The sequence below is a fragment of the Drosophila bipectinata genome, chromosome 2R, assembly GCF_030179905.1.
Source record: "Drosophila bipectinata strain 14024-0381.07 chromosome 2R, DbipHiC1v2, whole genome shotgun sequence".
Lineage (NCBI taxonomy): Eukaryota > Metazoa > Arthropoda > Insecta > Diptera > Drosophilidae > Drosophila > Drosophila bipectinata.
In genome coordinates this window covers 19942909-19968688 of record NC_091737.1, presented here as the reverse complement: position 1 = coordinate 19968688, position 25780 = coordinate 19942909, and the positions used below count along the sequence as shown (strand labels likewise).

General features: G+C 40.7%; 5 protein-coding genes across 8 annotated transcripts; 3 read left to right on the top strand and 2 right to left on the bottom strand.

Moving 5' to 3' along the window:
* Positions 1-534: 534 nt before the first annotated feature.
* Positions 535-2163, bottom strand: sut4 (sugar transporter 4). The gene has a single exon (XM_017232345.3). It carries the CDS (start codon positions 2037-2039, stop codon positions 711-713), a length of 1329 nt encoding a protein of 442 aa, XP_017087834.2. The 5' UTR covers positions 2040-2163; the 3' UTR covers positions 535-710.
* A 558-nt stretch (positions 2164-2721) lies between these two features.
* Positions 2722-12619, top strand: LOC108119242 (uncharacterized). 2 transcript variants are annotated; one of them, XM_017232340.3, is made up of 7 exons: positions 2722-2812; positions 6032-6289; positions 6980-7213; positions 9359-10394; positions 10458-10889; positions 10945-11227; positions 11302-12619. In XM_017232340.3, the coding sequence occupies exons 2-7, from the start codon at positions 6088-6090 to the stop codon at positions 11494-11496; spliced, it is 2382 nt and encodes a 793-aa protein (XP_017087829.2). In that variant the 5' UTR covers positions 2722-2812; positions 6032-6087; the 3' UTR covers positions 11497-12619. The 2 variants fall into 2 exon arrangements, with proteins under 2 accessions (XP_017087829.2, XP_070135154.1); XM_070279053.1 differs by lacking the exon at positions 6980-7213.
* Positions 12620-13178: 559 nt separating this feature from the next.
* On the top strand, positions 13179-14879 carry Jra (Jun-related antigen). The gene is given in 2 exon segments (XM_017232346.3): positions 13179-13393; positions 13476-14879. A coding segment is annotated over 1 exon segment (1143 nt). The 5' UTR covers positions 13179-13393; positions 13476-13505; the 3' UTR covers positions 14649-14879.
* A 12-nt stretch (positions 14880-14891) lies between these two features.
* Positions 14892-15911, bottom strand: RpLP0-like (ribosomal protein LP0-like). Its single transcript, XM_017232347.3, has 3 exons — positions 15760-15911; positions 15449-15696; positions 14892-15389 (listed from the first exon to the last, which is right to left on the bottom strand). Exons 1-3 carry the CDS (start codon positions 15785-15787, stop codon positions 14892-14894), a joined length of 774 nt encoding a protein of 257 aa, XP_017087836.2. The 5' UTR covers positions 15788-15911.
* A 40-nt stretch (positions 15912-15951) lies between these two features.
* Positions 15952-23395, top strand: 14-3-3zeta (tyrosine 3-monooxygenase/tryptophan 5-monooxygenase activation protein zeta). Of its 3 annotated transcripts, none has more exons than XM_017232349.3 (7): positions 15952-16073; positions 20587-20751; positions 20812-20925; positions 21025-21151; positions 21772-21895; positions 22032-22195; positions 23099-23395. In XM_017232349.3, exons 2-7 carry the CDS (start codon positions 20690-20692, stop codon positions 23252-23254), a joined length of 747 nt encoding a protein of 248 aa, XP_017087838.1. In that variant the 5' UTR covers positions 15952-16073; positions 20587-20689; the 3' UTR covers positions 23255-23395. The 3 variants fall into 3 exon arrangements, with proteins under 3 accessions (XP_017087838.1, XP_017087839.1, XP_017087837.1); XM_017232350.3 differs by lacking the exons at positions 15952-16073; positions 22032-22195 and adding exons at positions 17651-17802; positions 22382-22545; XM_017232348.3 differs by lacking the exon at positions 15952-16073 and adding an exon at positions 17653-17802.
* Positions 23396-25780: the final 2385 nt, after the last annotated feature.

The following is a 25780-nucleotide window of genomic DNA, read 5'->3' as shown; positions in this document are numbered from 1 at the left end:
GAGAGCAACAGTTCGTTCCCGGAATTCGTACCTACTACTAGGCTTCATATGGTTATGCTTTTGGCCTGGCCAATATGTTTACATAAAACCTCCCCCCTCGGCCATGCGCACTGGCCACGTCCCGAAATCACTGGGGAAATGTCAGACGGTCGACGGGAAGCTTTTTGCCTATTTACCTGGCGGGAGTTCTCCGGGTCCCCGCGGAAAAGTGCATCCCCCAGCCAGCCACATTCGAGTGCATTATTTAATTTAATAACCAAGTCATTGTGTTTGCAGTGCGATTGTGGTATCGGGGCAGTGCAGTTCGTCGGGTCGTGTTTTGTTTGATTCTTGATCTTCTGGGAGTCCCTTTGGCGTGGGATGGTGAGTAGGTGGATGTTGTGTCCACTCCAAGTGACCTTGACCAGGGTACAGTCTGCTTAACAAGTCAAAAAGCCAACAGGTGGCCCATGCAAGAAGGGTTCTTTAATGTTTACAGTATTTTTATTAATATGATTAGTTTAATATACATCTTTAGTATACACTTAAAAAAAATGCTTTACACGTTTATATAATTTTGAAACTTAAAATTTGTTGTCAAGTCTTTGTCCGACATGGTAATAATTCCAAAAAACGATCAAAACAATCCAGGATCGATTAGTTATTCGTAGTTATTCGATCAACTCATCCTTAATCCTTGATCCTTGGTCCTTATCAATTAAAGTCACTCCTTATTCCCCGCCCAACTTGGCCTGGATCTCGTTGAGCGTCTTGCCCTTGGTTTCCGGCACCAGGAAAAGTATAAATACAATTGCGGCCACTGCGAATCCGGCAAAGATTCCAAAACAGGGACAAGCCCCCAACTTTTCATTCAGGATGGGAAACAGCAAGGTGACACAGAAGGCAAACACCCAGTTGCAGGTACCGGCTATGCCGCCGGCCAAGGTCTTGGCGTCCTCGGCGAAGAGCTCCGCATTGACCGCCCAGGGAATCGGTCCGAAGCCCAGGGAGAAGCCAATGATGAACAGGCACAAGGCGACTAGGGCCAGCCAGCCGATCTTCTTGTCCATCAGCATGCCGAAGTACAAGCACATGGTCAGGGTGCTGAGGCCCATCATGAAGGCGGATACCAGGAGCAGGATCTTTCTGCCGACTCTTTCGATTAGGAATATGGCTGTGACGGTGGCAAACACCTGGACCACACCGATCACGATGGTAGCGAAGCGCGGCTCGAGGGTGGATCCTGCCGCCTCAAAGATGGACGTCGAATAGAACATGATGGCATTGATGCCGGTCATCTGCTGGAACAGCATCAACATAATCGAGATGAAGAGGCCCTTCTTGGTGGCCTTCCGGCACATAGCCTTGCCAATGGGCTCCTTATCCTTGTTGCTCTCGGCGGCTATTTCCTTCATCTCGCCGCTAACATCCGCATCCTTGCCGCGCAGGTATTTCAGTGACTTTTCGGCCTGCTCGGACTTACCCTTCTGCTGGAGATACACTGGCGACTCCGGCATGAAGAAGAACAGTACAAAGAAGATGATGGGCCATACGGCGCACGCAATATTGAAGAGCATAACCTTGCAGAAGGCTCCGGCCACAAAGGCGTACAGGATCCCATGGACGACCATCAGCTGGAAGAAGCAGCCCTGTATCCCGCGGAATCGCAGCTCAGCTATCTCCGTATTGTAGACGGGAGCGGCCACACAAAACGATCCACCACAGAATCCAACAACAAATCGTCCAATGAGCAGCATGGCGATGTGCAACGGATAGATGATGCACGCCCATCCGAGCATGAAGGGAATGACCAGGCCCAACATGGTGATCTTGCGGCCGATCTTCGAGATGAGCACACCCACCGGTATGCAGGAGAAGGCGCCGCCCAGAGTCATCAGTGATCCGGTGAGACCCCATTCGACGGTGTTCGGTGTGAAGTTGTACGCCTTTCCCGCCTTAACCTCCAGTTCCACGGGTCCCGACCATCCGATCACACAGCCCAGACAGAAGGCGCCCAGGGCTGCGATCAGGCCGGCGACGAATTGCACCACGACTCCCATCTTGCCAAGAGATTACAATTTTTTTTATTTTTGAGTGAAATGAAGCGAGAATTTTTACAAATTACTTTGATGGGCTGGGAATTTTGAAAACAAATGAGAGGGAAACGTCTAGTTTCCGGTCTATAAGATTGAAATATTTTTCTAGGAATGCTATACTATAATGAGGATCTATCTAGGAAGTTTTATAATATAATACTTTCATGACGTTGCTTTTTAAAATGTTTTTTCAATTCACAATTTTATTCATATATATAAATTATTATTATAATTATACATTAAAAAGTATTTAATATGGAACCTAACCAATTTTTAATATCAAAATGTTAAACCTAATTTCTTGCAGTGTATCTTTTGGCCAACTTCTCCTTATCTCCTGTCTCCTTCGAAAGCTAACACAACTGCAGCTGTAAGCTTTTATGCTCTCTTTCTTTCATTCTTTCACACTCTCTCTCTCATGCCACCTCCTCCCACAGGAGCTCCCCTACCATTCGGGTGCCTCTCTTTCCCGTTCGGGTGCCTCGGCTTCGTCTCCTGTCGGTGGCCGCGAGTCGTGTATAAATTGTGGAAGCTCCAGAGGATGGCCATCACTCTGGGTTCCGCCTTGGCCGTGTGGAAAGCCTGGCCCCAAAGCAAACAGTACCGTTTTCTACCGATACGAGTATAGCCTTTGGTGGTGTTGTTCCTTGGCGTAGGCGTGACGCCATGTTGTGAAAAGTGTCTGGGAAAAAAGTGAAAATTTCGCACAGAGAACTGCACTCGAAAGTTGAAAGCAAGTGAGTGGTTGAAATAATAGAAACGATATAACATTTTCGTCGAGTGTGCGATTGTTTGCTGGCTAACCAGTCAGGGGGGAGGGGCCATAAAAATTACGCAAATACTGCACAGTATTTTCCATTTCCATTGATTTCGCTTGTGGGCGTATATATATATGTATATGTGTACTGTTGCTGTGTGCGTGGGCACTATAGGTGGAAAATCGTCAAACAAAATAATTGCGTATAATTTATTTTTGCAACTCTCTGTTGTCACTAATTGGACATTGTCATTTGCCATCCTGTGTGATGAATTGTTTGCTGGCCTGTTGACAAATGCCTCGGGTACTTACCCTCCACATATTTCCTCTGAAAATCTGATACACACACATACAGTATGAGGGGTAGAACGGGTCACAGAACTTGGCTAACAAGTTGGTAACTGCCCGAGGACGGGACCAGTCAGTCCTTTTAAATATTTTAAAGGCAAAAAGCTTCTATCCGGCATCCTAATTAGCCACTTCCTTTGCGGAAAAAATGCATTCACTTAGTCGCCGGCAAAGTGCCCGATTCAATTTGGCCCAATTTTCCTTTCTTTTTTTTTTGGTAAGAAAATTGGGATGATAGGGAGTGTATCAACCTACATATAGTACCCTAGTGTAGCCATGGTTGCTGCGACAAATTCAATTAGAGTGCTAATTTAAATGCCCCGCTGGGTCGCATTTGTTCTCTTTTGATTTATGGGTATAAAAGGTCCTGGCTCTGTGTCCTGTGTCCTGTAACTCAATAAACCATTCGCACTGCTGCCCTCATTTGATGTTCCAGGGAAATTCAAGAAAATATCAACGTCAATCAATATTAAATCACTTAAGCTGTCAATGCTAAAGGTCACTTTTCTTCAGCAAAACGGGGTTTTTCATATTTAATGAAGACCATAATAGAAAAGGTAAATAATCTTGGCTAGAAATCTGTTAATAGAAGATGGGATTTGTCTACCATAGTTCTAGGTAATTCGTATTTATCAGCTATAGATAGCAAATGAGAATATATTGAAGGTAGGGCCATAAATATCAATCATACGCCCTGTGAGCAGCTTAGGCATGCCTGTATTCGTAGGAAAGAGGCTATAAGTCATTTTTAAAATAATATTATGAACTCTAGACTTTTCTGCTAAGTAAAATGTGTAATAAACTCGAATATTAAATAACTTAAAACCACAATAAGCTTGTTAGAAACCAAATTATTGTCTCTAAAGTTACAAAAGTTCATCTTGAACTCCCGAGAAGTGCAGCAGCAACAGGCCCAACTTATGCAATTGAAGGGAAATGAAATTTTTTGCTTTATGTCGGGGCTCTTAATCTGGATTAGAGTTGAGAACCCCGACCGAGAACAACAAAAAGGCACCACTGGGGGACGGGTTTTCTTAGACAAGAGTCAGCCAAGCGGCAATAATACAATGAAGGCAGCAAAAACAAACCAAACAGCTGCAGGCGAGACGCAAATAAGGCTCGCTTCGGGGGAAAAATGTAAAAGGAAAACCTTCTTGCCTTGACATTTAATAGCAAATAAAAAAAAACAGAAAAGAAAAGAAAACTGTGGAAAATGAAAAGCAAATGTTGCCACAGGTACAAGATGAGGGAAGATATGGAAAATAGAGTGGTATGTAGGTGTATACCATATGATTACCATATACTTCTGGGAAGGCAAAGCCAAAAACATTCATCGGTCCACTCGGTCGAGTCGAGAATGTGTAGCATACTTATGCGCGCCGCCATAAAGCCAAGAGGATAAGAATTCAAGGAGCTAGCTGGATGAGCATTTCAATGGCATTTGGCATTGCTGCCGGGCCGAGGAGCAATTCAACTTTCCCATAATTGTCAGCTCGGGCTTTTGTCAGCGACAAAGAATGCTGAAAGTCACCAAGGCACGAGGCAGGATTAAGGCGGTAGGAGTAAGGATAATACAAGTTCCGATGAAGTTTCCTCCTCTAATTTGCCAACGATGCTGGGAATGTGCACGCACATTGGAATTTTATTGATTTATACGAGATGGGGACTCGGGATCCCTTTTTAATGTATATTCATGGAGGGATCAGAATTTGCTTCATTAGTTAGTCGGTCGGATGAGATGGACGGATTATTCAAATACCTTTTTTAGTCAGGAATTTGATTACCTGCTGTTGTTCCGAGCTCCACCGACCCTCCACCTCGTTTGCATAATTAAGCGAGGCAATATGGAATTTCACACGCCATCAAACTGCCCGCGAAAAGATGACACCCGATACACACACACACTTATATACACACACCACTACAATGAGGCACACACACTCACACACAGAAGCACATAAGGTCCTGCTTTAAAGTGCAAATGTAATTAAAAGTTTTTCCCAACACACCTTTCTGAAACGTGTCAGGCATTAAAATCAGCTTTAATGCCTTTTTATTTTAACCGATTTTCCGACTTTTCTTTTGTCCTCCTTTTCCCTGTAATTTTTTTCCTTTTGAGTTTTCATTGAAAGGTAAAATTGTAAAGAAATGTCGGTTATCAGTGAGGTTGCTTCTTTATAAAATATACAATATTTTTATTGACGACTTTATAGCTAAAAAACGACTTCCAAGAATAAATATAGCTTTGTTATTTTTTATAAAAGAGTCTTGTTATAAAGACCATGATGGTATTGGTTCGGTTCTACGAAAGCTATAAAAGAAACGCATATGAGGATTTCTTTTAGAATCTTTATTCCATAAAATAAATACTAAGAAAAGTCTTAATATTTCTAAGAAGTATAGTGGTTTATTGAATTATAGATTGGATTAGGTAATATAGTGCCAATTTTGTGTCAATCTTTTGGAAGGACATGACAAAATCTTCTTAAAAGCTAATTCTGATCAGTAATACAAAGTTTATAATGATATTTTGTAAACTGTGTCCCTTCATTTTCCATAAATCTTTATTAAATTCCTATAAAGTAAGAAAAATGAAACAATACTATAGATAAATGCCCAACTTTAAGAAAGCAAATCCATTTAATAAATTATGAAGAATGAAAAATTAGTATAGATAAATTCCCAACTTTAAGGATGCAAAACCATTTCAAAACCAAATAAAACTATCTATTATACTTTTTATTTGATAACCCCATCAATAAAAGCCATTATTTATTAGCTTTCACAACCACAAGCACAACTACAAATACTAATATTGATTTATTTAATTATTTTTTTTTACCAATTTCAGATTTAGAAACAGAACCAGAGTCCAGAGTGAGAGAGAGGGAGGCTAGCTAGAGAGAAATGACGGCCAACCGAGTTGTGGGTGGTGCCCTATCGATGGTGGCGCTACTGACTGCGTTGGTGGTGCAGTGCATCCTGGCGACGCCACAACGCACCGCTGCCTATTCGCTGCAGGCAGCAGTGGACGAACTGCATCGTCGGGAGGCGGCCAAGTACCCGCTGAATGCCCCTCCCCCACCGGCACTTGACGACTGGGATGAAGGTGAGTCTTAACTAGTTCGTATGATGGGTTTTGGAGTAATAGTATCCCCAGGGCATACAGAAGACCTTCAACTTTTCGCGCACAGGCATAATTTAATCAAGGCAGTCCCCCAAGAAATAGGAACTTTGATTAACCTACGGGTGGAGGCAGGATGAAGGATTTTAGTTTCTTGTATGAGTTTTTAGAAGATGGATTTTACAAACCGTAATATATTTTAATATATTTAAAAATACCCGATAAAAATGAAATCCTTAATATATCCGATTGACGCAAAACCTGATGGTGGAAAACAAAAAAGGAAATACATTTTATTGCGTTGGATGGGCTGTCAGCAACATGTTGAAGATATATACTTAGATATATGTATATATTTATGTACGAATATGCAACCGAACATGTCCGAATCCTGAAAGTGATATCCTCTGCAAGGATATGGTTAGAGTGGGGGATATAGGGAGTTGAAAGGAAGGTGACCCGCATGTAACATGCACGTGCCCTGAAAGCAAGACCATAAGCACGGATTTTATCCTGCCCCAGCTCCACCCTGCTCCCCTTAGCCCGCAGCACTGGCCAAGTAAAAGTCACATTTTTCTTCCGTTTCTGTTTCTTTTTTCCCTTTTTCCGGCACACACACATATGTACGAACACACACTCACACACCTTGGCCGGCCGAAACACACACACACACAGATGGCGATTTATTTGGCAAGAATAGAAATCGGAATCGGCATCGAGTTAATAAGGCACTTGGCAAGTACTTAGAACGCGACGATGACAACTACGGTCCAGATCACTTAGGTCTGGACTTGGGCAGGGAACTGGGTCTGGGATTGGGTTACCAGAACGGTGCCAGCGGTAATCGCCTGCTGGGCAATGAGAAGCGAAAGCGCCTTTCCGCTTTTCGGGAACGTGCCGAGCACTTCGGTAAGTAAGAGACCACTATGCCGCACTAATGCACAAAAACAACAAAAACCCCAAAAAAAAAAAAAGCACATACTTGAAAACGGATACGGAAATGCACAGTAGAGGCCATTTAAATAGCACTGCCAAGCAAAGAAAACTAAATAGAAATAAACTTGCACTAATACATAAGATTATAAAACTTTATTGTTTTTTTGGGTTAATACTTTTGCTTTAAATACTTTTTTCGGTTAATAATTTTTTAAGCATGGTTTTTGATAAATTTCCTTAAAATTAAATCCTCATAAATAAAGAAAATCCTTTCTCAAAGTGATTTATTTTAAATTCTAAAGCATCTATCCTATCTCCTAAAGCTTTCTCTTCAAATAGACCATAAAAATAAACCACTTGTTATACTATTTTGGCAATCCAACTAGCCACACATTTAGAATACAAAGAGTGCTATAATTTATGGATCTAATCCTTAAGTGCTATTATCCTGAACCCAACTGTACACATTCGGAGATGTATGTCTGTCCACTTGAGAGGAAGAATTGAGTGGATAAGGCCAACAATGGCCTGGCTAAAACCACTTAGCTCCGATTAACTTGTGAGTGGGCGAGTGGGTGAGTTGGAGAGTCAGTGTGGCGGGTCCTTTTTAGGTTCTGAGGCCCTGAGTGTCGATGATGAATGCAATCAGCTGGAAGCGTTCAAAGGACCGGCAGATCCCGGCCCGACTGGCTGCCTGTCTTCCTGTCATTTGATTTAATGGCCGCTCCAACAACTTGATGCATGCCCCACGCACACACACACACACACAGCCTCGTACTCGTATTTGGCCAAGATTTATTGACAGCCAACCTTCTTTCAAGGTCAAAGTTGAGTTATTGTAGAGTCCTTAAGAAAAAAATTTACTTAATTGAAAAGGTAATTCATTTTTATTTTCATTTTCAAAGTCAACTTTTATTTTCTTTGTCCTGGATTTTACAAGGGGGTCCATCAGAAAAATTTGAAAAATAGGGATGGAAATTTTTGTTTCAAGGTTTTGATGCAGATTGGAGCAGAATCGAACTAGAAATCGTTTAAGGTACTCCTCGCAAGGATCGGATAAAAATTGAAGAAGATATGGCCTTGGTTTGGGGCTACAAAGGAAATCCTGGATTTCACAAGAGGGTCCATCAGAAAAATTTTTAAAAATAGGGATCGAAATTTTTGTTTTGAGGTTTTGATGCAGATTGGAGCAGAATCAAACTAGAAATCGTTTAAGGTATTCCTCGCAAGGATCGGATAAAAATTGGCAAAGATATAGCCTTGGTTTGGGGCTACAATGGAAATCCTGGATTTCACAAGGGGGTCCATCAGAAAAATTTGAAAAATAGGGATCGAAATTTTTGTTTCGAGGTTTTGATGCAGATTGGAGCAGAATCAAACTAGAAATCGTTTAAGGTATTCCTCGCAAGGATCGGATAAAAATTGGCAAAGATATAGCCTTGGTTTGGGGCTACAATGGAAATCCTGGATTTCACAAGGGGGTCCATCAGAAAAATTTGAAAAATAGGGATCAAAATTTTTGTTTCGAGGTTTTGATGCAGATTGGAGCAGAATCAAACTAGAAATCGTTTAAGGTATTCCTCACAAGGATCGGATAAAAATTGAAGAAGATATAGCCTTGGCTTGGGGCTATAAGGAAAATCCTGGATTTTACAAGGTTTCCTACTGACAAAGATATAGTTATCCCCGGAGACACATTGTGTCTTCCCTAGGTCCTAGTTTGTAGAAAATCAAAGATAGTTTCGGGTATCATATCGTCAATATCAAGAGGATGTACTCATTTTTTTAAACATCTTTAGTTTCTGGCTGATTTACGCGTTTTTAATGCCTATTGTTTTTTGTAAAACTCATTTTTAAACATCCAATCTAAATATTTATAAATATTTTAAAGTGATTTAACCTTAATAAAAAAGATTTCATCTAAAAAAAGGATAAATCAAAACCTTAATAATAAACTCTTAACCATACTATGTTTTTTCCACAAATTTATATATTTCTGGCACATTTATTAATGTAAATATGTGTGCTTTGAATATTTTGAAATATATTTTTATAATATATACGTTGAATATTTTAGGATTCTATAGCCTTTAGTTATATCTCAACCTTACTTTCCAGATGGACCCGTATCGTCGGTCTTCCGTGAACGTGAAACTCAGCCATTGAACGCAGAGCCCTCGCGCAATGAGCTGGCGGATCAGTTTCTACGCGAGATCGAGGAGGCTCGGGAACGGGATGCAGTGCGGCAGTGGTGGCGCCATCTGGATCAGGCCAAGAGCCCACAACAGGAACTGGAGGTAGATCCCCAGGACTCGGAACTGTATGAGCAAAAGAAGCGAATGCGAGTGCCCCCCTACTACCTGTTGATGCAAAAGAAGCGATCCTACCCGGTTCTGCCATGGCTGCCGTATAACGGTGACAAGCGGAAGCGATTCCCGGTGGCCAAGCGGAGTACCAACGCCCGACCTGAATCAGGACCATCGGGCCAGACCGATGAGCGAGTGGCCCAGGAGCTGAGTGAACTTTTCGGCAAGCCAGGAGGAGATTCGCGACCACATCCTGAGGAGAAACGCAAGCGATCGGCAGATGATCAGTCCAAATCCGCCGTAACCACCAATCAGCCGGACTCGCCAGCGGCCACCGCCACCGCTGTGGGTGATATGCGATTGGAGATCAACTTCCAGCGGGTGAATGTGACCAGTGTCGCTCCCAAGGAGGCCTCCACCTCCGCTCCCCCGGCCACCGGCGAAATGGTGCAACACGGCGGACATGCCGGACATCATGGCGGCCATGTTCCGGGCATGAGTCCGGAGTATCGCCACCGGAAGCGCAGTGACCACGCCCATGCCGAGAACGCTGACGAACCGGAAACCGACGAGCACGACGAGGAGGGCGAGGAGAGCTCCGATGAGGATGACCACGACGAGTTCGACGAGGAAGATGGCGAAGGTGACGTCGATCCGGAGGACGCTGAGGAGCGGAGGCGCAAGAAGAAGCGAGCTGCCGCCACAGGGAACTCGGGAATCGGTGAAGGTTCCTCCAAGCACATCCATGCCCCCACCGTGGGTCACCTGATGCTCCGGGCCAAGAAGTCCATCGACTGGTCGCAATACTTTGGATTGGATCGCAAAAAGAAGTCCTCGACAGGAAATGAGTGAGTTTGGAGAGGCTTTATAAGAATTTGTAGTATAAAGTATGACCTATAACCCCTTTTTAGACAACAACTGAAAAAACGCAGCGATACCGATAGCAGCAACAATAATGACGACGACGAGGAGGATGAGTCCTCGGAGGCGGAGAAGAAGAAGCGTGACTTCGATACCGAAAAGCTGGAGAGCATGGACAAAAAGCTGCAGTCCATTGAGGACTTTATCATCGATGAGACCATCAAGTATACGGGTGCCCATGAGGGTCTCAACAGTCGAGATGATATTCGCAGGATCAAGGACCATGTCCTTTCCCGTTTGGCCACGGCATACAGTCTGGAGAAGATGCGTCGGGCATTGGATAAGCTAAGGCGTTCCGTGGAAGCCGATAATCATCTGATTCATAATAAAATAGAACCGGAATCGGAGGAGAACTCCCTGAACTCCAACTATTGGCAGTCGAAGAAATCGGTGAAAAAGGAGCAGGCTGAAGAACTAAATGAGTAAGACACTAACTAAAATAACTAGCTATTAACTAATATTTGGTTTAATCTTCAGGGAGCCCAGGCCCCCCAAGGACATGGAGAAAAAGAAGCGCAGTGGCTATCTGCGTTATCCGGAGCAGCCCAACACCATGGACGAATCCCTCAGCCTAGGCAGTGTTCCCTACGAGACTCTGAATGACGCCTACCTGGGCAACAAGAACTACATAATTGGCTCCAACCAGTGCCCCATCATCGAGTCCATGGCGGAACGTTGTCGGGGCGTGGATCTCATCTCCGGGGATATTAATCAGGAGCTATTGCCTCTGTGTGGAGTTCATCAAATTTGCTATCTCTGTGTAAGTAATGGAAATATTTTTATAAAATTTTGTCAAAAAGGACATACTATTCTCTATCTATATCCTTTTTCCAGGGCGCCTCCCAGGTGGCCTGTGACTACCAGTATCTGGCCGAGGCGGACGGCATTTGTGGCGGCAGCAACGACTGCCAGTCGGCAGCTCGCTCGATCCTGATGATCCTGCGAGGAGCTCCCGGTCGTCAGCTCGGACCGCGTGAGTGTCTGAAGAATCCTTGCCTGTACAGGGCGATGCGAGAGATCGGCCTATAAGCGGCTCCCAGTGGACAGCCCTGGCCAGTGTTTTCCTAACGTCTTTTTGTGTGCGTTTAAAAACAAAAACAAAATAAAAATAAATTTAAAAAAAAACATCCGCGACATCCAGAATAAAAACGAGCCCAAATACAAAGAAAAAAATAAACCCAGCTGAACCAGCAAAGATCAAATAATTGATTCAAAACCGAATAATAAACTGAAATAGTCAGAAACAAAGTGACAAAAAAATATTTTGATGGATTTTGATATCTGCAGGCAACTAGAGTTTACCAGATACCTAAAGAGAAACATATATATACATATATATATATTATATACAAAGGAGGAAATAATTCTGTTCATTGCAGTAGGCGCTAATGAGAGATTTAAATTATTTTAAATGTTCAGTGTCCAACCGAATTTTTCGAAACATATTTGCAACTCAAATACCATATATGCGTGTTTAAATGTACAAAAGTGATCATAACCGAAAAAGAATATATATATAACCAAGATATATACATAAATACATGTAACTAATTGCCAGCTTTTAAGTAAATATTATTCGCTTGACATTTTGATGGAAGGCTCATATGTGGCTCACATTGGCAGCTAAAATGGTCCCTAGTCCAAGTTCCAATACCCAAAAATCAAATGGCTTCACTTTGGTTCGACTTGGATTCGCTGAAAACTCAAAACAATTGATCGATTTTAGAATGAAATCGAACCAATTCACATGCAAAATAACTAATATGCATAACGTTTTATAAATGTGTTTCAACGTGCATACAATAAATGGACATAACTAAGACAAATATCTAATGCTCTAATCTATATATTAGATGTGATTAAATAATATACACAAAGGAGTTTAAATAAATTTATAAACAATAATAAAAAACAAAAAAAAAACCTTTTAGTATTTGCATATGCAAGGGCAGCATTTAACCAAATCTCAACAACACCGAGATCATTGGTTGCTAAATCAAAATATTTAAATATTTACTTGTAACGAAAATATATTTGAACTTGATGTATATGTGCTATCGTTTGCGAAACACAAGAAAATCATATTTGAAAGTATTTATTGCTATACAGTTATCATAAATGTCGAATATAAATGTGGGACGGTCCCTAATAACCATTATGTTTTTTATTGGGAACTGGGTAGGTCATCAAAGCAAAGGTTGTCATTCATAACACAGAGTCTCAGGCAGTTATCATCAAAAATTTTCATAATGGATCTTTCTGGCCAGTTTGTAGTTCCACCTTTAATATCGGATGTTCCCTCAAAACGCTCGGAATCTTACCACCATCTTAGAATCCTCTGGAGCCCAGTCTATCGACGGGCTATATCAAAAACAGGGTCTTCCACCATTGTCTCGAAGAACGTGATGAAGAACTTAAAGAAGAAAAAAAAAGTGGAACCCTAAAATTATCAGTTTTTTTCCAAATTTTTGTATAGCCAATAAATATGAACACGGAGAAATCTAATATCAAGCCAAATGCTTCTTTTATTTAAATTCCTAAGTTAAAGACACATTAAAAAGGACTTGAGTTCATAGGTTGACCGTTACAAAGCTTTTAGGTTCAAAAAAATGAAACATTTTTGAAACTGGCGGTTTTTCTCTAAAATGGCTAAAAATAGCCATTAAAAAGCTAAAGTGGTTGTCGCTGGGGGTTAGCTTTAGCACTTTCCAACACTGATAAGTACAATCGCAAGCAAAACAATTTGCGCTGCAAGTTTATTTATAAATAAACTCGAAAATATTGTTTAAAAAAACCAAAAAGTGCCTTGATTAAGATATAAAATTAAAACAAACATAAAAAAATACAAAAATTATTCAAAAGATTACGTTATCTTGACACATTTTTGAAACCACATAGAAACAAAACTCAACCATCCCACCCTCTGGTAAGTAAGAAGAAGAGCGACCTATGAGTCATCGCTAAAACGGGTTATCTTTGTTTTTTCTTTTCGTTTTATGTGGAATTAGTGGATACGTCACTCGTCAGATACAGTAAACATGAAAACCCCCGTTTCCGCTGCCGCCGCCTTGGCCAACTCGAATAATTCTGGCAGTTCAGCAGCAGCTTCCGTGCAGATCGTACCTAAAACCGAACCAATCGGAGACGAAGGTTCCTCCATGTCGCTTGACTTTCAAACTCCTGGTCTCACCTCCACCCCGAATCCCAACAAACGTCCTGGCTTCCTGGACCTCAACAGCAAGGGTGCCAAGCACAAGAGGATTATTACGCCACTTGTGATCAACTCACCGGATCTTCAGGCCAAGACCTTGAACACACCCGACTTGGAGAAGATTCTGCTATCAAACAATCTCCTCCAGACTCCCCAACCCGGCAAGGTGCTGCCCACCAAAGTGGGACCCGTCACATCCGAGCAAGAGGCCTTCGGGAAAGGATTCGAGGAAGCCCTACAAAACCTGCACACCAACTCTCAGGCATTTTCTGCAGGGAACACAGCTGCTGCAGCCAACCCAGCCGCCACCACGATGACGGCCGTTAACAATGGTATCAGCGGCGGTAGCTTTACATACGCGAATATGCCCGAGGGCTTTCCAGTCATCAAGGACGAACCTCAGAACCCAGCTGGCTCGCCCACCGTCAGCCCCATCGACATGGAGACGCAGGAGAAGATTAAACTGGAACGCAAACGGCAGCGCAACCGTGTGGCTGCCTCCAAGTGCCGCAAGCGTAAGCTGGAGCGCATTTCCAAGCTAGAGGATCGCGTCAAAGTGCTCAAGGGCGAGAACGTGGATCTGGGTAGCATTGTAAAGAGCCTCAAGGATCATGTGGCACAACTGAAGCAGCAGGTGATGGATCACATTGCAGCCGGTTGCACTGTGCCCACGCATCAGAAGGCAGCCTTGCTTTCGGACAAATAGCATTTGGAAATTGCCGAGGAGCCGTTGACGTTGCCACTAGGAGAGGATGACGATGATGAGGCGACCCTAGTAGAACAGCAGGATAATGACGCTACCGAATTGGGTGTGCCTCTCGAACTACTCTTGAGTGCTACGACAAGCGCCTTGGAGCTAGAAACCTCGGCTTCGAACGACATCTCCCTGAACGGCAGTGACCTTTTGGAAGAGGAAAGCGAAAACGACCGGCCACTGGTGCTCTTCGTGCTCTCAGATGATGGAACCTAATAGTTAAGGATGTGCCTTTCTCATAAAACTCTACGCTTGGCATCTGGCAACGGCCTTTGATTTGCTGCAATATCTGAAATGCTTCTTAAGTGTTTTGTTTAAATAGTTTTTAGTCGTAATTGTAAATTAATCAAGTATTATCGGTGTTGAAAGTAGCATGTTTTTTAAAAATATACGTCTTTGTATATATATTTTAATTACTTCATATATACATAAAAAGTTACACCTAAATTTAAAGCTAATTTATTCATCATCCTCCTCATCGTCATCATCATCATCATCGTTATCGTCCTCCATTGCCTCTGTGGCATCCTCCTCCATGGCACTGTCAGCCTGGTCTTCTTCGTTCACATCGTCTTCAACGTGTAGCTGGAAGCCCTCGGCCTTGGTCCACGAGCACTTCATCGTTAGCCGGAACTTGGCCATCGGCTTCCCCAGCAATTTCAGAATACGCGCCTGCTCTGGAGTCAGAACCTTGCCCTCCTCGCACACTGTATAATCGCTGTAGATGGTCACTACGCCCTTTTCCAGTTTTGTAGGCAGGCCAAGGGAACGTAGATGCGGCTCCATGGAGTGGGCAAACTCCTCGAGGGGTCCAGCTGCCAGAGTAACTGTCTCCGTTGCCACAAATCCACTGCGAGCATACTCTACGGCCCAGTAGTTCTCCGCCCACTTCAGAACTTCCTCCTTGGATTTGTCTGTGAAGAGAAGACCCACCTGTCCGGTAAGGCGCTTGGATAGCTAGAATGAGAGCTAGGGATAAGCTATGTCCTTTCCATTTAAACCATAATAGTCATTACCTTGTGCAAATCAGGCTCAACTTCCTCGCTCTTTTTGCGACCCAAGCCGATCTGCATCACTCGATTTTTTCCGAAAATAAACCGCGAATTCTTTTTCCATTCCTGTCGCAGGTCTTTAAGAAGGTTGTTTCGCATGTTTTGTACTTGAAAAACAAATATGTTGGGATACTTTTCCACGCAGAAGCGAATATCGTCGACGATTCTCTGTTTCCATGCCAGACCTTTGCGGTCGGTTTTGGTCAAAGAAACTAAAGGACAGGAAGATACAGTATTAATTCCACTTTTTTATAATAATATATTTAAGGACTCACCTTTCTTATCACGTTTGGAGCGGGGCATGTTGGCGGGTGTTTAGAAAAGTTGTTTTTTAATGGAATCTAGAAAGTATTTCCCACACCAGAAGTAAACACGTGCGGCTAGGTAGAGATGGTACTTAGGGAATATGAATCCAACAATTGTCAGTCACTAAAACGATAATTCATCGTACCCATCCCTAATTTCAGATTGAAGTTTTGCAACACCCCAGCAAGCCGTTAGACAACTCTAGAGGATTGCGGTTTCGTTATCTGGCAACACTGTCGACAAACAACAGCTGCGCGTGAAGAATTTTGCCGAGCCACAAGAGGTGAATTAACTAATTATTAATTGTACCGCAAGTTAAAAAAAAGTCGTAAGTTTAGTGCCGAGTGCTTTAGGAATAGTTCTAACTTAAAAATCAACCCGAAATTGCGGACGCAGTGAGTAATTCAGCCTTGTGCGTCGCTGACCGCCATGTTGTCGGCGGAGTCTCAGTTGCCCCCAAAATAGCTGCGCCCACATATATATTTTTATCGATTCGATCGCTCCTAATTGGATACCAGGGGGCCGCCCCACCGGTGGAGGGGCGGGGTGTCAAATATTGGGCGGAAGCTACGTGCGAAATGCGAAAACGCCATTTGAATCGTCATTACAATCGCACTTGTGTGCTCGAATAGGACGCCGATGACGTAATTTTTCTCCGTCTTGTTCTTTTGTGTGAATATGGGCAGTAAAAAGTAAACAGCATTGCCAGCAACAAAAACTTTCTCATTAATAGTTTTCGGTTACTCTTTTAAAAAGCATAAGCCACTACTGATATCTCGCTCTCCAATTTAATGAAAACCACATTAGAATTAAAGCAATTTGCGCCTTTCTTATCAATAAGCCCACATCTTTCGATTAGTTTCCGTCTTTCCAAAGACCATAAAGTTAAGATAAAAGCGTAATCTGGGCGCGCCAGATAAGCGCTTCAAAGTTTCAACAGGTTGGACAAACTAGCGCAGCAGCAACCTTTACTCTGCTGATCAATTATTGATGAAAAAGCTGACGCAATCTGGGAGAAGCATATAGATTGCAGATGTTGAAAACTTTTTAATTAGATAGTGCACGCATTTTATTGCACCTTTTGCAGCCATAAACTTGGCCAATCAATCTTACCTGCAAGCACTTGGCAACATTGTTGCTACCAGCAGGTTGGCAACCCTGAGGCGCGCTCTCTTGAGTCATTCTCAAAATTCACGGGCATGCGCGTAAGTGTGAGTGCGAGATACACAGATACAGCCGCTGCGGCGATTTTAAGAAATCATAAATCTTGGAATTCTTAGAATTATAAAAAAATAATGAATGTATAAGTTTCATATTTATATTTGGTCTTTTATGCTGTAGCTCTTCTAATTATGGGTTATTAAGTATTTTCACCTGATATCTTTATCTCTCTCTCACTCTGCTCTCTCTCATACTTAAAGTCACTCAGAATCTGTGCATATGCGGCATATGTTAACTGTCTGTTAAGCCAAATGCACTCATCGAACAGTATGCTGATAACTGGGGGGCTCCATTCCCCACACCCCCAACTCCAAACGATTGTAAGAGACAAACTAGCAACATGTTGCAGGTGTGTCACTCATGTTTATCTAAAGAGATTTTAGTTCAGTGTTGGTATTTTTCATAGAGTGGCAACTCACTGAATCCAACTCAAAAGCAGAGATATTTCAAGAAACATTGATTTTAGAAAATAAATTTTTAAAGTTATTTAAAAAAATAAACTCTCACTAAAATACAATTTTTTCTAACTTTTTTAAATATGTATTTTAGTATTCAATTATTTTTAATAATTTTTTAAAGCTACTACTACTTGTCGTTGTTACCGTTATTCCACTGTATCGCCATTCATGAGAGGTATTTTTTCTTGGTATTTCCCAGACAGTGGCAACGCTCGAATACTCACTCAAGAGGTGAGGTTCAACTTGAGAAAATTCAATTCAATTTCGACCGTTGCGGAATTAGGTTTTCACCGCGCTGCTTGTGTTTTCGGTTCGTTTCAGTTAATCGAGAATGTAAGTAACAATCTGCTGGGCGAGAGTGTATCTGTGTGAGCGTTCGCCCCCCTCCTGTGTTAGTGTGCATGCCGATGTACATACATATATATGTGTATGCGCTTGCCTGTATTTGTTGGAATTATAAAACGAGTAAAAAAAAAAAAATTGCTAAAATATGCCAGAACACGTGTAAAAATCGTTTAAAAAACCGAGTATGAGTAATCATTTTACATGCATCCATGCTCGGGTCAGCGAAAAGAACAAAAAAAATGAAAAAAAAAATTACATTCCAAGAGAGGCATCGATCCGATACTGAGAAAAAAAAAAATTCTACGCAAAAAGTCAAAAGTGTGAATTTGTGCGAAAAAAAAAAAATTGAGAATAAAAAGAACATTCCCGATTTGCCCGAGTATTGGTGCATGTAGTTGAGGTGATGCGGTGAGATTCATTTGTAGCTTCGTATTTCCCATCATCACCGTCGTTTCATCGGTCAAGTTGTAGGCGGCGGACATAGCCGACATATACATACATATAGCCCACCTATATGTTCTTGAAGAATACGCAGAAGATATATCTACATATATGTATTATAACTTGGATGGGGACACGCGGTTAGGTGTGTTTCTTCCAAACTCAACACACTTTGCAGCCGACTGTGGTAGATACATTTTGGGTTGTGTGTGTGAGCCGAGAATGTATCTGTATATGTGTCGTACGCCGTTCTCTTCTTAGCTGCTGCCATGCCTTTATGCTCCCCGTCTCCTTTCCACGCTCCTCTTGGCTCCCGATTATTTTTATAATTCTGTAGCGCCGCACTTGGAAACACGATTGCTGCCCCACCACTACGCACAAAAGCCCCCCATACGCACACTCACACTCGAGTCAGTCTCCCCCCCTTCTCTATAAAAGTTAGTAACTTTTTTTTTTCTCTCTCCCCGCGTAAAGAAATGTATCTACACATGTAGAGGAATTTCTACATTGGGGTATTTTTCGTTTTTTTTTTTTTTGTTTTAAGCTACTGCGCATGCTGTGGCCAATTCACCGTTGGTTGGCCCATTCGGCCGGCGCACACACACATGTAGCTAGCACGCACACAGATACACAGTGCCGTCATCGTCATTTGCCGATGTATGGATTTTGTGTTGAGTTTTCTAGCCGGGCTACCCTCTCATACCCCCAGAAACCCCTTTTCTCCCCCGCAACCCACCTGTATTTTATTTTTTGTGACCAATTTTTAATTAATGTATGCATTCAAGCAGATGAGCAATGTTGGTCATCAGCTCCACTTTTGTCTCTGCGTGGTTGGGGCAAGTTTTTTTTTTTGTGGTTTTTTTTGGTATTTTGGGTTTGTTAGTTATTTACTTAACACTGAAGCCCATTTAGGGGAGTGCTGTGTTACGCCTGGCTTAATGTTTTGGCCATTTGGCCAGACCAGACCCCAGAAAAACATGTCAATTGACCTAAAAACGCGTTTGCCTTGCCCCCTGCCACGCCCCTTGGTCTCCAAAAAACAAAGGGAATGATTTTTTAATTTGGCGGTCGGACTGGATCTCTGAATGCAATTGGGAAAATTTTTATGTTGCTTTGTTTTCGAGGTTTGCGATGGCAGCCAAACAAAATGTTTTTTTTTTTTGTCCAGAGCACCGCCGACGTTGTCTAAAAATATCACCCAAACCCGCCCACATGCATTTTCCTATCCCCACACTCGCACTCACACACTGGTGAGTGGTAGTAGAAGAACCCACCCACCTCCACTTCCACCTCCTCCTTCTTTTTCCTTTTAAGCTTTCTCCAGGCCGAGCGGAAATTAATCGATTTTCCACCACACCCCGTCTCTGGCCAGGAAATTGATCCTAGGGATCCTTATTATGACCATGTCTTGGGTGTGGATTAATAGGAAATACAATTCCTTTGTCTTTCTGCCAATAACTAAGCGTATTTAATCGATGACAGTTCATTTAGCAAGGAAATAATTGAGTGCGTCACTGTCTTGCATACAAACACGTCCACAAAAAGTGTCTATCTTTGGCCCACATACAAACAAAAAAAAAAAAAAAAAGATATCTAAAAAATACATAAAGAAACGCATAAAGACGAGCCGACTTTTGCTCCAATTCTACCGCTCTCTTCTGGTCGGACTCTCTTTTGAAATGGTTTCTTTTCTTTCAGGATTTATTTTTATCGTTTCTGTTGTTGAATTTGTTTGTTTCTCTCATTTTCATTAATTTTGTATCTGTCAGATACGATCTTTGCTATGAAACTCAGCTTCAAAAAAGTTGCCACACGTGCAGCCATGCCATGGTTTTATTTTTTTTTGCCTTTTAAATTAGGCATTCCGTCAACGATTAGTCAATAAAGACTTGACTGCAAATCCATGACTCATCCATAAGCTCTAACAACACTTTCGTCAAGCGGCGGAAGCATGACAACAAACAAAATTCGTACAAAATACCCAGGAATATTTTCAAGTCAGTGCAGTTGGGGTATATTAGACTACCATACCAAGATATAGCTGGCAAGTTTTTTGAATTATTTCGTTAACAAATACTCCTTATCTTCTGAATAGTTTTATAATTAAACTTTATTATATTATCTAGTATCTTAAGTGCTAAAATACCCCGAATCTCTACTCATTTAAATAAAAAATTCGCATATAACATTTGGCTGGTGTGTGGCGGTTGCACAACTTTTGCTCCAGAGCTCTCTTAGTCAGGTGTTTTTGTCACCGTTAGATGAGATAACGGTTATAACTCACTGGATATACCTTCTCTAAGATCTTGTTTACCTTCTAATTTATTGCAGAAAGTCATTGGGTAGCAACTTTGAGCGGCATATCGAACTCAGCGGCGGAATTTTATTAGTTTTTGTGAAGTAACCTTAATAACAACAAAAAAAAACCAACAAAATGTCGACAGTCGATAAGGAAGAACTGGTCCAGAAGGCGAAACTCGCCGAGCAGTCAGAACGGTAAGTCCTTCCTAATTTTTTTGAAGAATTTTTATAATAAATTTTTAAAAAACTTAACAGGTACGATGATATGGCCCAGGCCATGAAATCCGTCACAGAGACCGGCGTTGAGCTCTCAAATGAGGAAAGAAATCTGCTCTCCGTTGCCTACAAAAACGTGGTCGGTGCCCGCCGGTGAGTTTCAATTAAAATCTACTACTATGGTATATAGATTAAGTAATAAATCTATTCTTCTCCTTTTTTTCTAATTTTTTTTTTTTTGTAAAAAATCAGGTCATCGTGGCGTGTCATCTCCTCCATTGAGCAGAAAACCGAAGCATCCGCTAGAAAACAACAGCTCGCCCGTGAGTACAGAGAGCGTGTGGAGAAGGAGCTGAGGGAAATCTGCTACGAAGTTTTGGTAAGTTGGCTGGCAAAGTCTGCGCAAGTCCCTGGGTCGTCGTCTGACGGGAGATTTATGGGGTTGTAATTGGTGGTCCATCTAATTATTTTTAACCAAGCCACCCAAGCCATCCAGACATACACACACTTGTGGGCTGTGTCATCTAAATTGATGGTTGAGTCGTCTCAGTTGAAGCTTCCACCTGCCATCATCCACCCTAAAGCAAGCTCAGCTGTCAGGTTGAGGGTGGGGGTGGTGTGGGGTGTGGGGTGTGGTGTGCCAGGGTGATGGAAAGCCGCCTCATTTCGACCCTCGTTTTCTGCTCTGCTTTCTTCCTCTTGCTCTACTGAAATATAAAATTTTGTTACAATCAATAAATCTATTTTTAAAATGAGCATTTTTCCATATTTTCCCCACACACTGAGCCTGAGCCCATGCATGGATCAGAAAATAGACCATGGCCAGGGGTTGAACTTGGGGGTTCCCCCCATCCTCCATCTAAGATTTCCTTTGATTGGTCGGTCTTATATTAGATTAAAAGCAACTCGTGCTTGATGGATTTTTAAAACCAAGGCCCCAGGTCCAGCTTATTGGGTTAATTGAGGGGAAATTAATTGGAGTTTTGTAATTCTTTTCAGGGACTTCTGGACAAATACCTTATTCCAAAAGCCAGCAATCCCGAGAGCAAGGTATTCTACCTGAAGATGAAGGGAGATTATTACAGGTATTTAGCCGAGGTTGCCACAGGAGATGCACGCAACAGTAAGTATTCGGAAATTACCTTTCAAATAATTATTACCATCACTAGACACACATTTAAAACATTATCCATACCCATTGCTTGATATATATATACACATATATAAACAAAAAAAACCAATTATTCTTGCAAATATAGCCGTTGTCGATGACTCGCAAACCGCTTACCAGGATGCATTTGACATTAGCAAGGGTAAAATGCAGCCAACACATCCCATCCGTTTGGGTCTGGCCCTTAACTTCTCAGTCTTCTACTATGAGATTTTGAACTCGCCAGACAAAGCTTGCCAATTGGCTAAACAGGTTAATAAATAAAAATAAAAAATCAAGCTATCCTATTAATTGAAATGTTATGGCAAGCAAGGCAATACACAAAAAATCATTATCCTTTAAGAAAATGTATAATTTAATTGATTTGTAAATTGTATTTTTTTAAATTTGGTATTTCTTTACTCTTTTTTCGTTTTATTTGATCGGCCTATTAAAAAGCCGTCGTTGAGGACTCGAAAAAAGCCTATCAGGAGGCGTTCGATATTGCAAAATCGAAAATGCAGCCCACACATCCAATCAGATTAGGTCTAGCACTCAACTTTTCCGTCTTCTATTACGAAATAATCAATTCACCAGCGAGGGCTTGTCACTTAGCTAAACAGGTTCAGTTCAACTTAAAACTATATACCGTTTAACACTCGCTTCCGATACTCCCCAACTAAACTAACTCACTCTATAGTGATATTTTAGCAGATATTTTGTTGTTGTTTTGTGACTAAAAACCTAAAAAAAACAATTAAATAAGCTTTACTGCGTCCCTGAACAGTAGTATCCTAACTAAACTCCAATTAAGTGGCATCCCTTTTAACAAACAAGCTCAAACAAAACAAACTTGTCCGCAAAAGTGGCAACCTCCTTACAATAACAAGATGAAACTTGTCCGAGCAACCTAGAACCTTAAAAACTGCATGAGAAATGCCTGTGTTTCAACTTACCTGCGGCCTTTGCTGGTGAAAACTTTGTATTTTTTTTTCTTCTTAATTTATTATTTAGTTAAGGTTCGATAAAAAAAAAAAAAAGAAAATGCTTATGTTCTTCTACCAGTTTTGCATTTTTTTGCCTTGCCAAACATTTCCCTTATGGAAGCTGTGATATATTTATAATTTTTTAAAAGTACTTTAAACTAATATATGTTTTTATAAAAAAAAAATACAGGCCTTCGATGATGCGATAGCCGAGCTGGACACACTCAACGAGGACTCCTACAAAGACTCGACACTCATCATGCAGCTGTTGAGGGACAACCTGACTCTCTGGACCTCCGATACCCAGGTTGACGGGGATGAGCCTCAGGAGGGCGGCGACAACTAACCAAACAACTAAGCAAAATGTTTCCTTTTTGACTATGCAAATATTATTCAGTAATACAAACAAAAAAAAAAACAAAAACAAAAAACCAGAAACAACAAAGAGAAACAAATATTATAAAACAAAGCAAAACAACAACAACAACATCCAGCAAAACGCAAAAGAAAAAAAGAAACAAAAACTAAAAAGAAACCAATTTGAATTGAAAAAATAATCCAGGCAAGCCAGCAGCAGCAACAGCATAGCGAGTGTGAAATTTTCAAAAAAAAACATTGTTTTTTTTAAAAGGAGTGCATTCTGTAGAATTGCTATCCAGTTCATTTGAGGCCTGATACGGCTGGCATTTGGGGCCATTTCGCTCTCGAAAGGATGGGTCGAGTTTTTTTAGCCGGACTGCTCCGATTGCTACGGAGCCTCATACTTTTTTTTTTGGAGACGTTTATACATAAACCGAATATGTATAATAAATATATACAGCGATGCCGGTCGTTCGGATACTCAAATGTCAGTCACTGCAACTGCTTTAGCATTAAACAACAACAACAACAACAGCAACAGCAAATATTACAGCATTCGAGCCGAATGAATAGAATCCTCGAAGTAACTCGTGAGTTTGGTTGGATTTATCGGTTTTATCGATCGATCGAGGGGGATTCCCCCGACTACCGACTCCGAATTCCGGTTGCTTTGTTTTTTCGTTTGGTTCGTTATTGCGACAATGCCTCGTGTGGATTTCCTCCTTACAAATAAATAATATTCCTAATTGTTTACACAAAACAAAGCTGAGAAATGGATAAATGCGATAATCGGTTATTTTACGTTTTTTATTTGTATTTTTTTTTTTGCGAAAAAAACAAGTCTCTAAATTAATTATTTAATTTTTCGTTAGGTAACAGAAACAACTACAACAACAACAGCAAAAAATACAACAACAACCAAGCGAACCAAATGAGAAAAACAAAAACTTATGTATTATTTGTAATTCTTTTTCTAAACAAATAAAACCAAAAAAAACCCAAAAAAAAAAGAATCATTTATTTCGATCACTTTTATTTGAATTGTTTGAATTATGTTTGATTCATTTCGAGACCCTCCCTCCACCACCACCCCCCCAAAGAAACAAACACACATAGAACAAGACAACAACATACACACACACAACAGAGAACTCACACACAGGATTGCATTTATGATGCATGTGCGCGGAATGTGGATCCATGGAACCATATCTGTTAGAGGAGAGATCGCGAAGAAATACGGAAAAATACAGATAAAATATATAATTGTTCATTGCTATTTTTTATACATGTCTTACATAAAACAAAAAAGGGTTAAATCTACAATTGCAATTTCTTTGTTGTTTTCTCTTGGTATAAACAATTGTGAAAAGCATAACTCATATAATACATACATATTATCCAACTGTCTGTCGAAAAATGAAATTCAAAGAAAAAGAAACTCAAAACCATTAATAAGCGGAAGTCAAATAATCTGTTTTTTTAAATTAAAATTTTCAACATGGGCTATAGGCACGAGTTTTATTGTGCGGCCAGTTAAACACTTTTTCAAAAATACCAGAGAAACATCCATCTATTGTTCCTAATATCTGGCATTTGTTTCCTTTTCTTAAATTTTGCAATTATTCGGCTTCCTTCCATCAATTTGAGACACTTGCAAAATGCAAAATATAACAGTGGAAATATTTAACTGAAATTTAACTTACTAAATGAAGAATGAATCAAAATACATAAATATTGTAAACTAAATCTATTCAAAATGTTTAATTTAACAAAAAAAAACTTTGCATGTGTATTAACAACAACAAGAACACAAATAATTTGAAAACTGCAAACAAAATATATATACAATTTACTATATATATATTATATTGTCCAATAAAAATCGGTAACATACAGAGCATATGTATGTATGATAAAAGTAAATGTATATTTTCGCAATTGAATTTATCGCTATATTATGAATGTGAGGAAAAACAAAAACAAACAAAAAAAAAAAACCAAAAAACATATATTTAAATATAAAACAAAAACTTTTTGCCGCAACGCTAATAAATCGAAATCCCAGTAAATATAATAATTGATAGTCATAAAAGGACAAGCAACCAAAAAAAAAAAACATAAAAAACCGGGTGCAAGGCGTAAAAATTGTAAGCATATAACAGAGGCAAAGATTGATGTATGAGTGGAATATTTAAGTTTATTGAAATTACAGTTTCTTAATTACCAACAAAAAAAAAACAAAAAAACAAAAAATTAAATAAATAATACAAAAAAACAACAAACCATACTTGGAATGGTGTTTCTATTATAGTATAGCACAATGGGCCAAGTATCTAGACAACTGTAGGATATAGTTATCCAATCTTAATGAAAATTGACTTATTATTAGGCTTCCACTCTCAATGGCTTAAAGTTCTATTTATCATAATACAAATTTCTACAATGTTATTACTACAAATTTAATGAAATTCCACAAAAAAAACAACTTCCTATCTATCTCCACAACTTT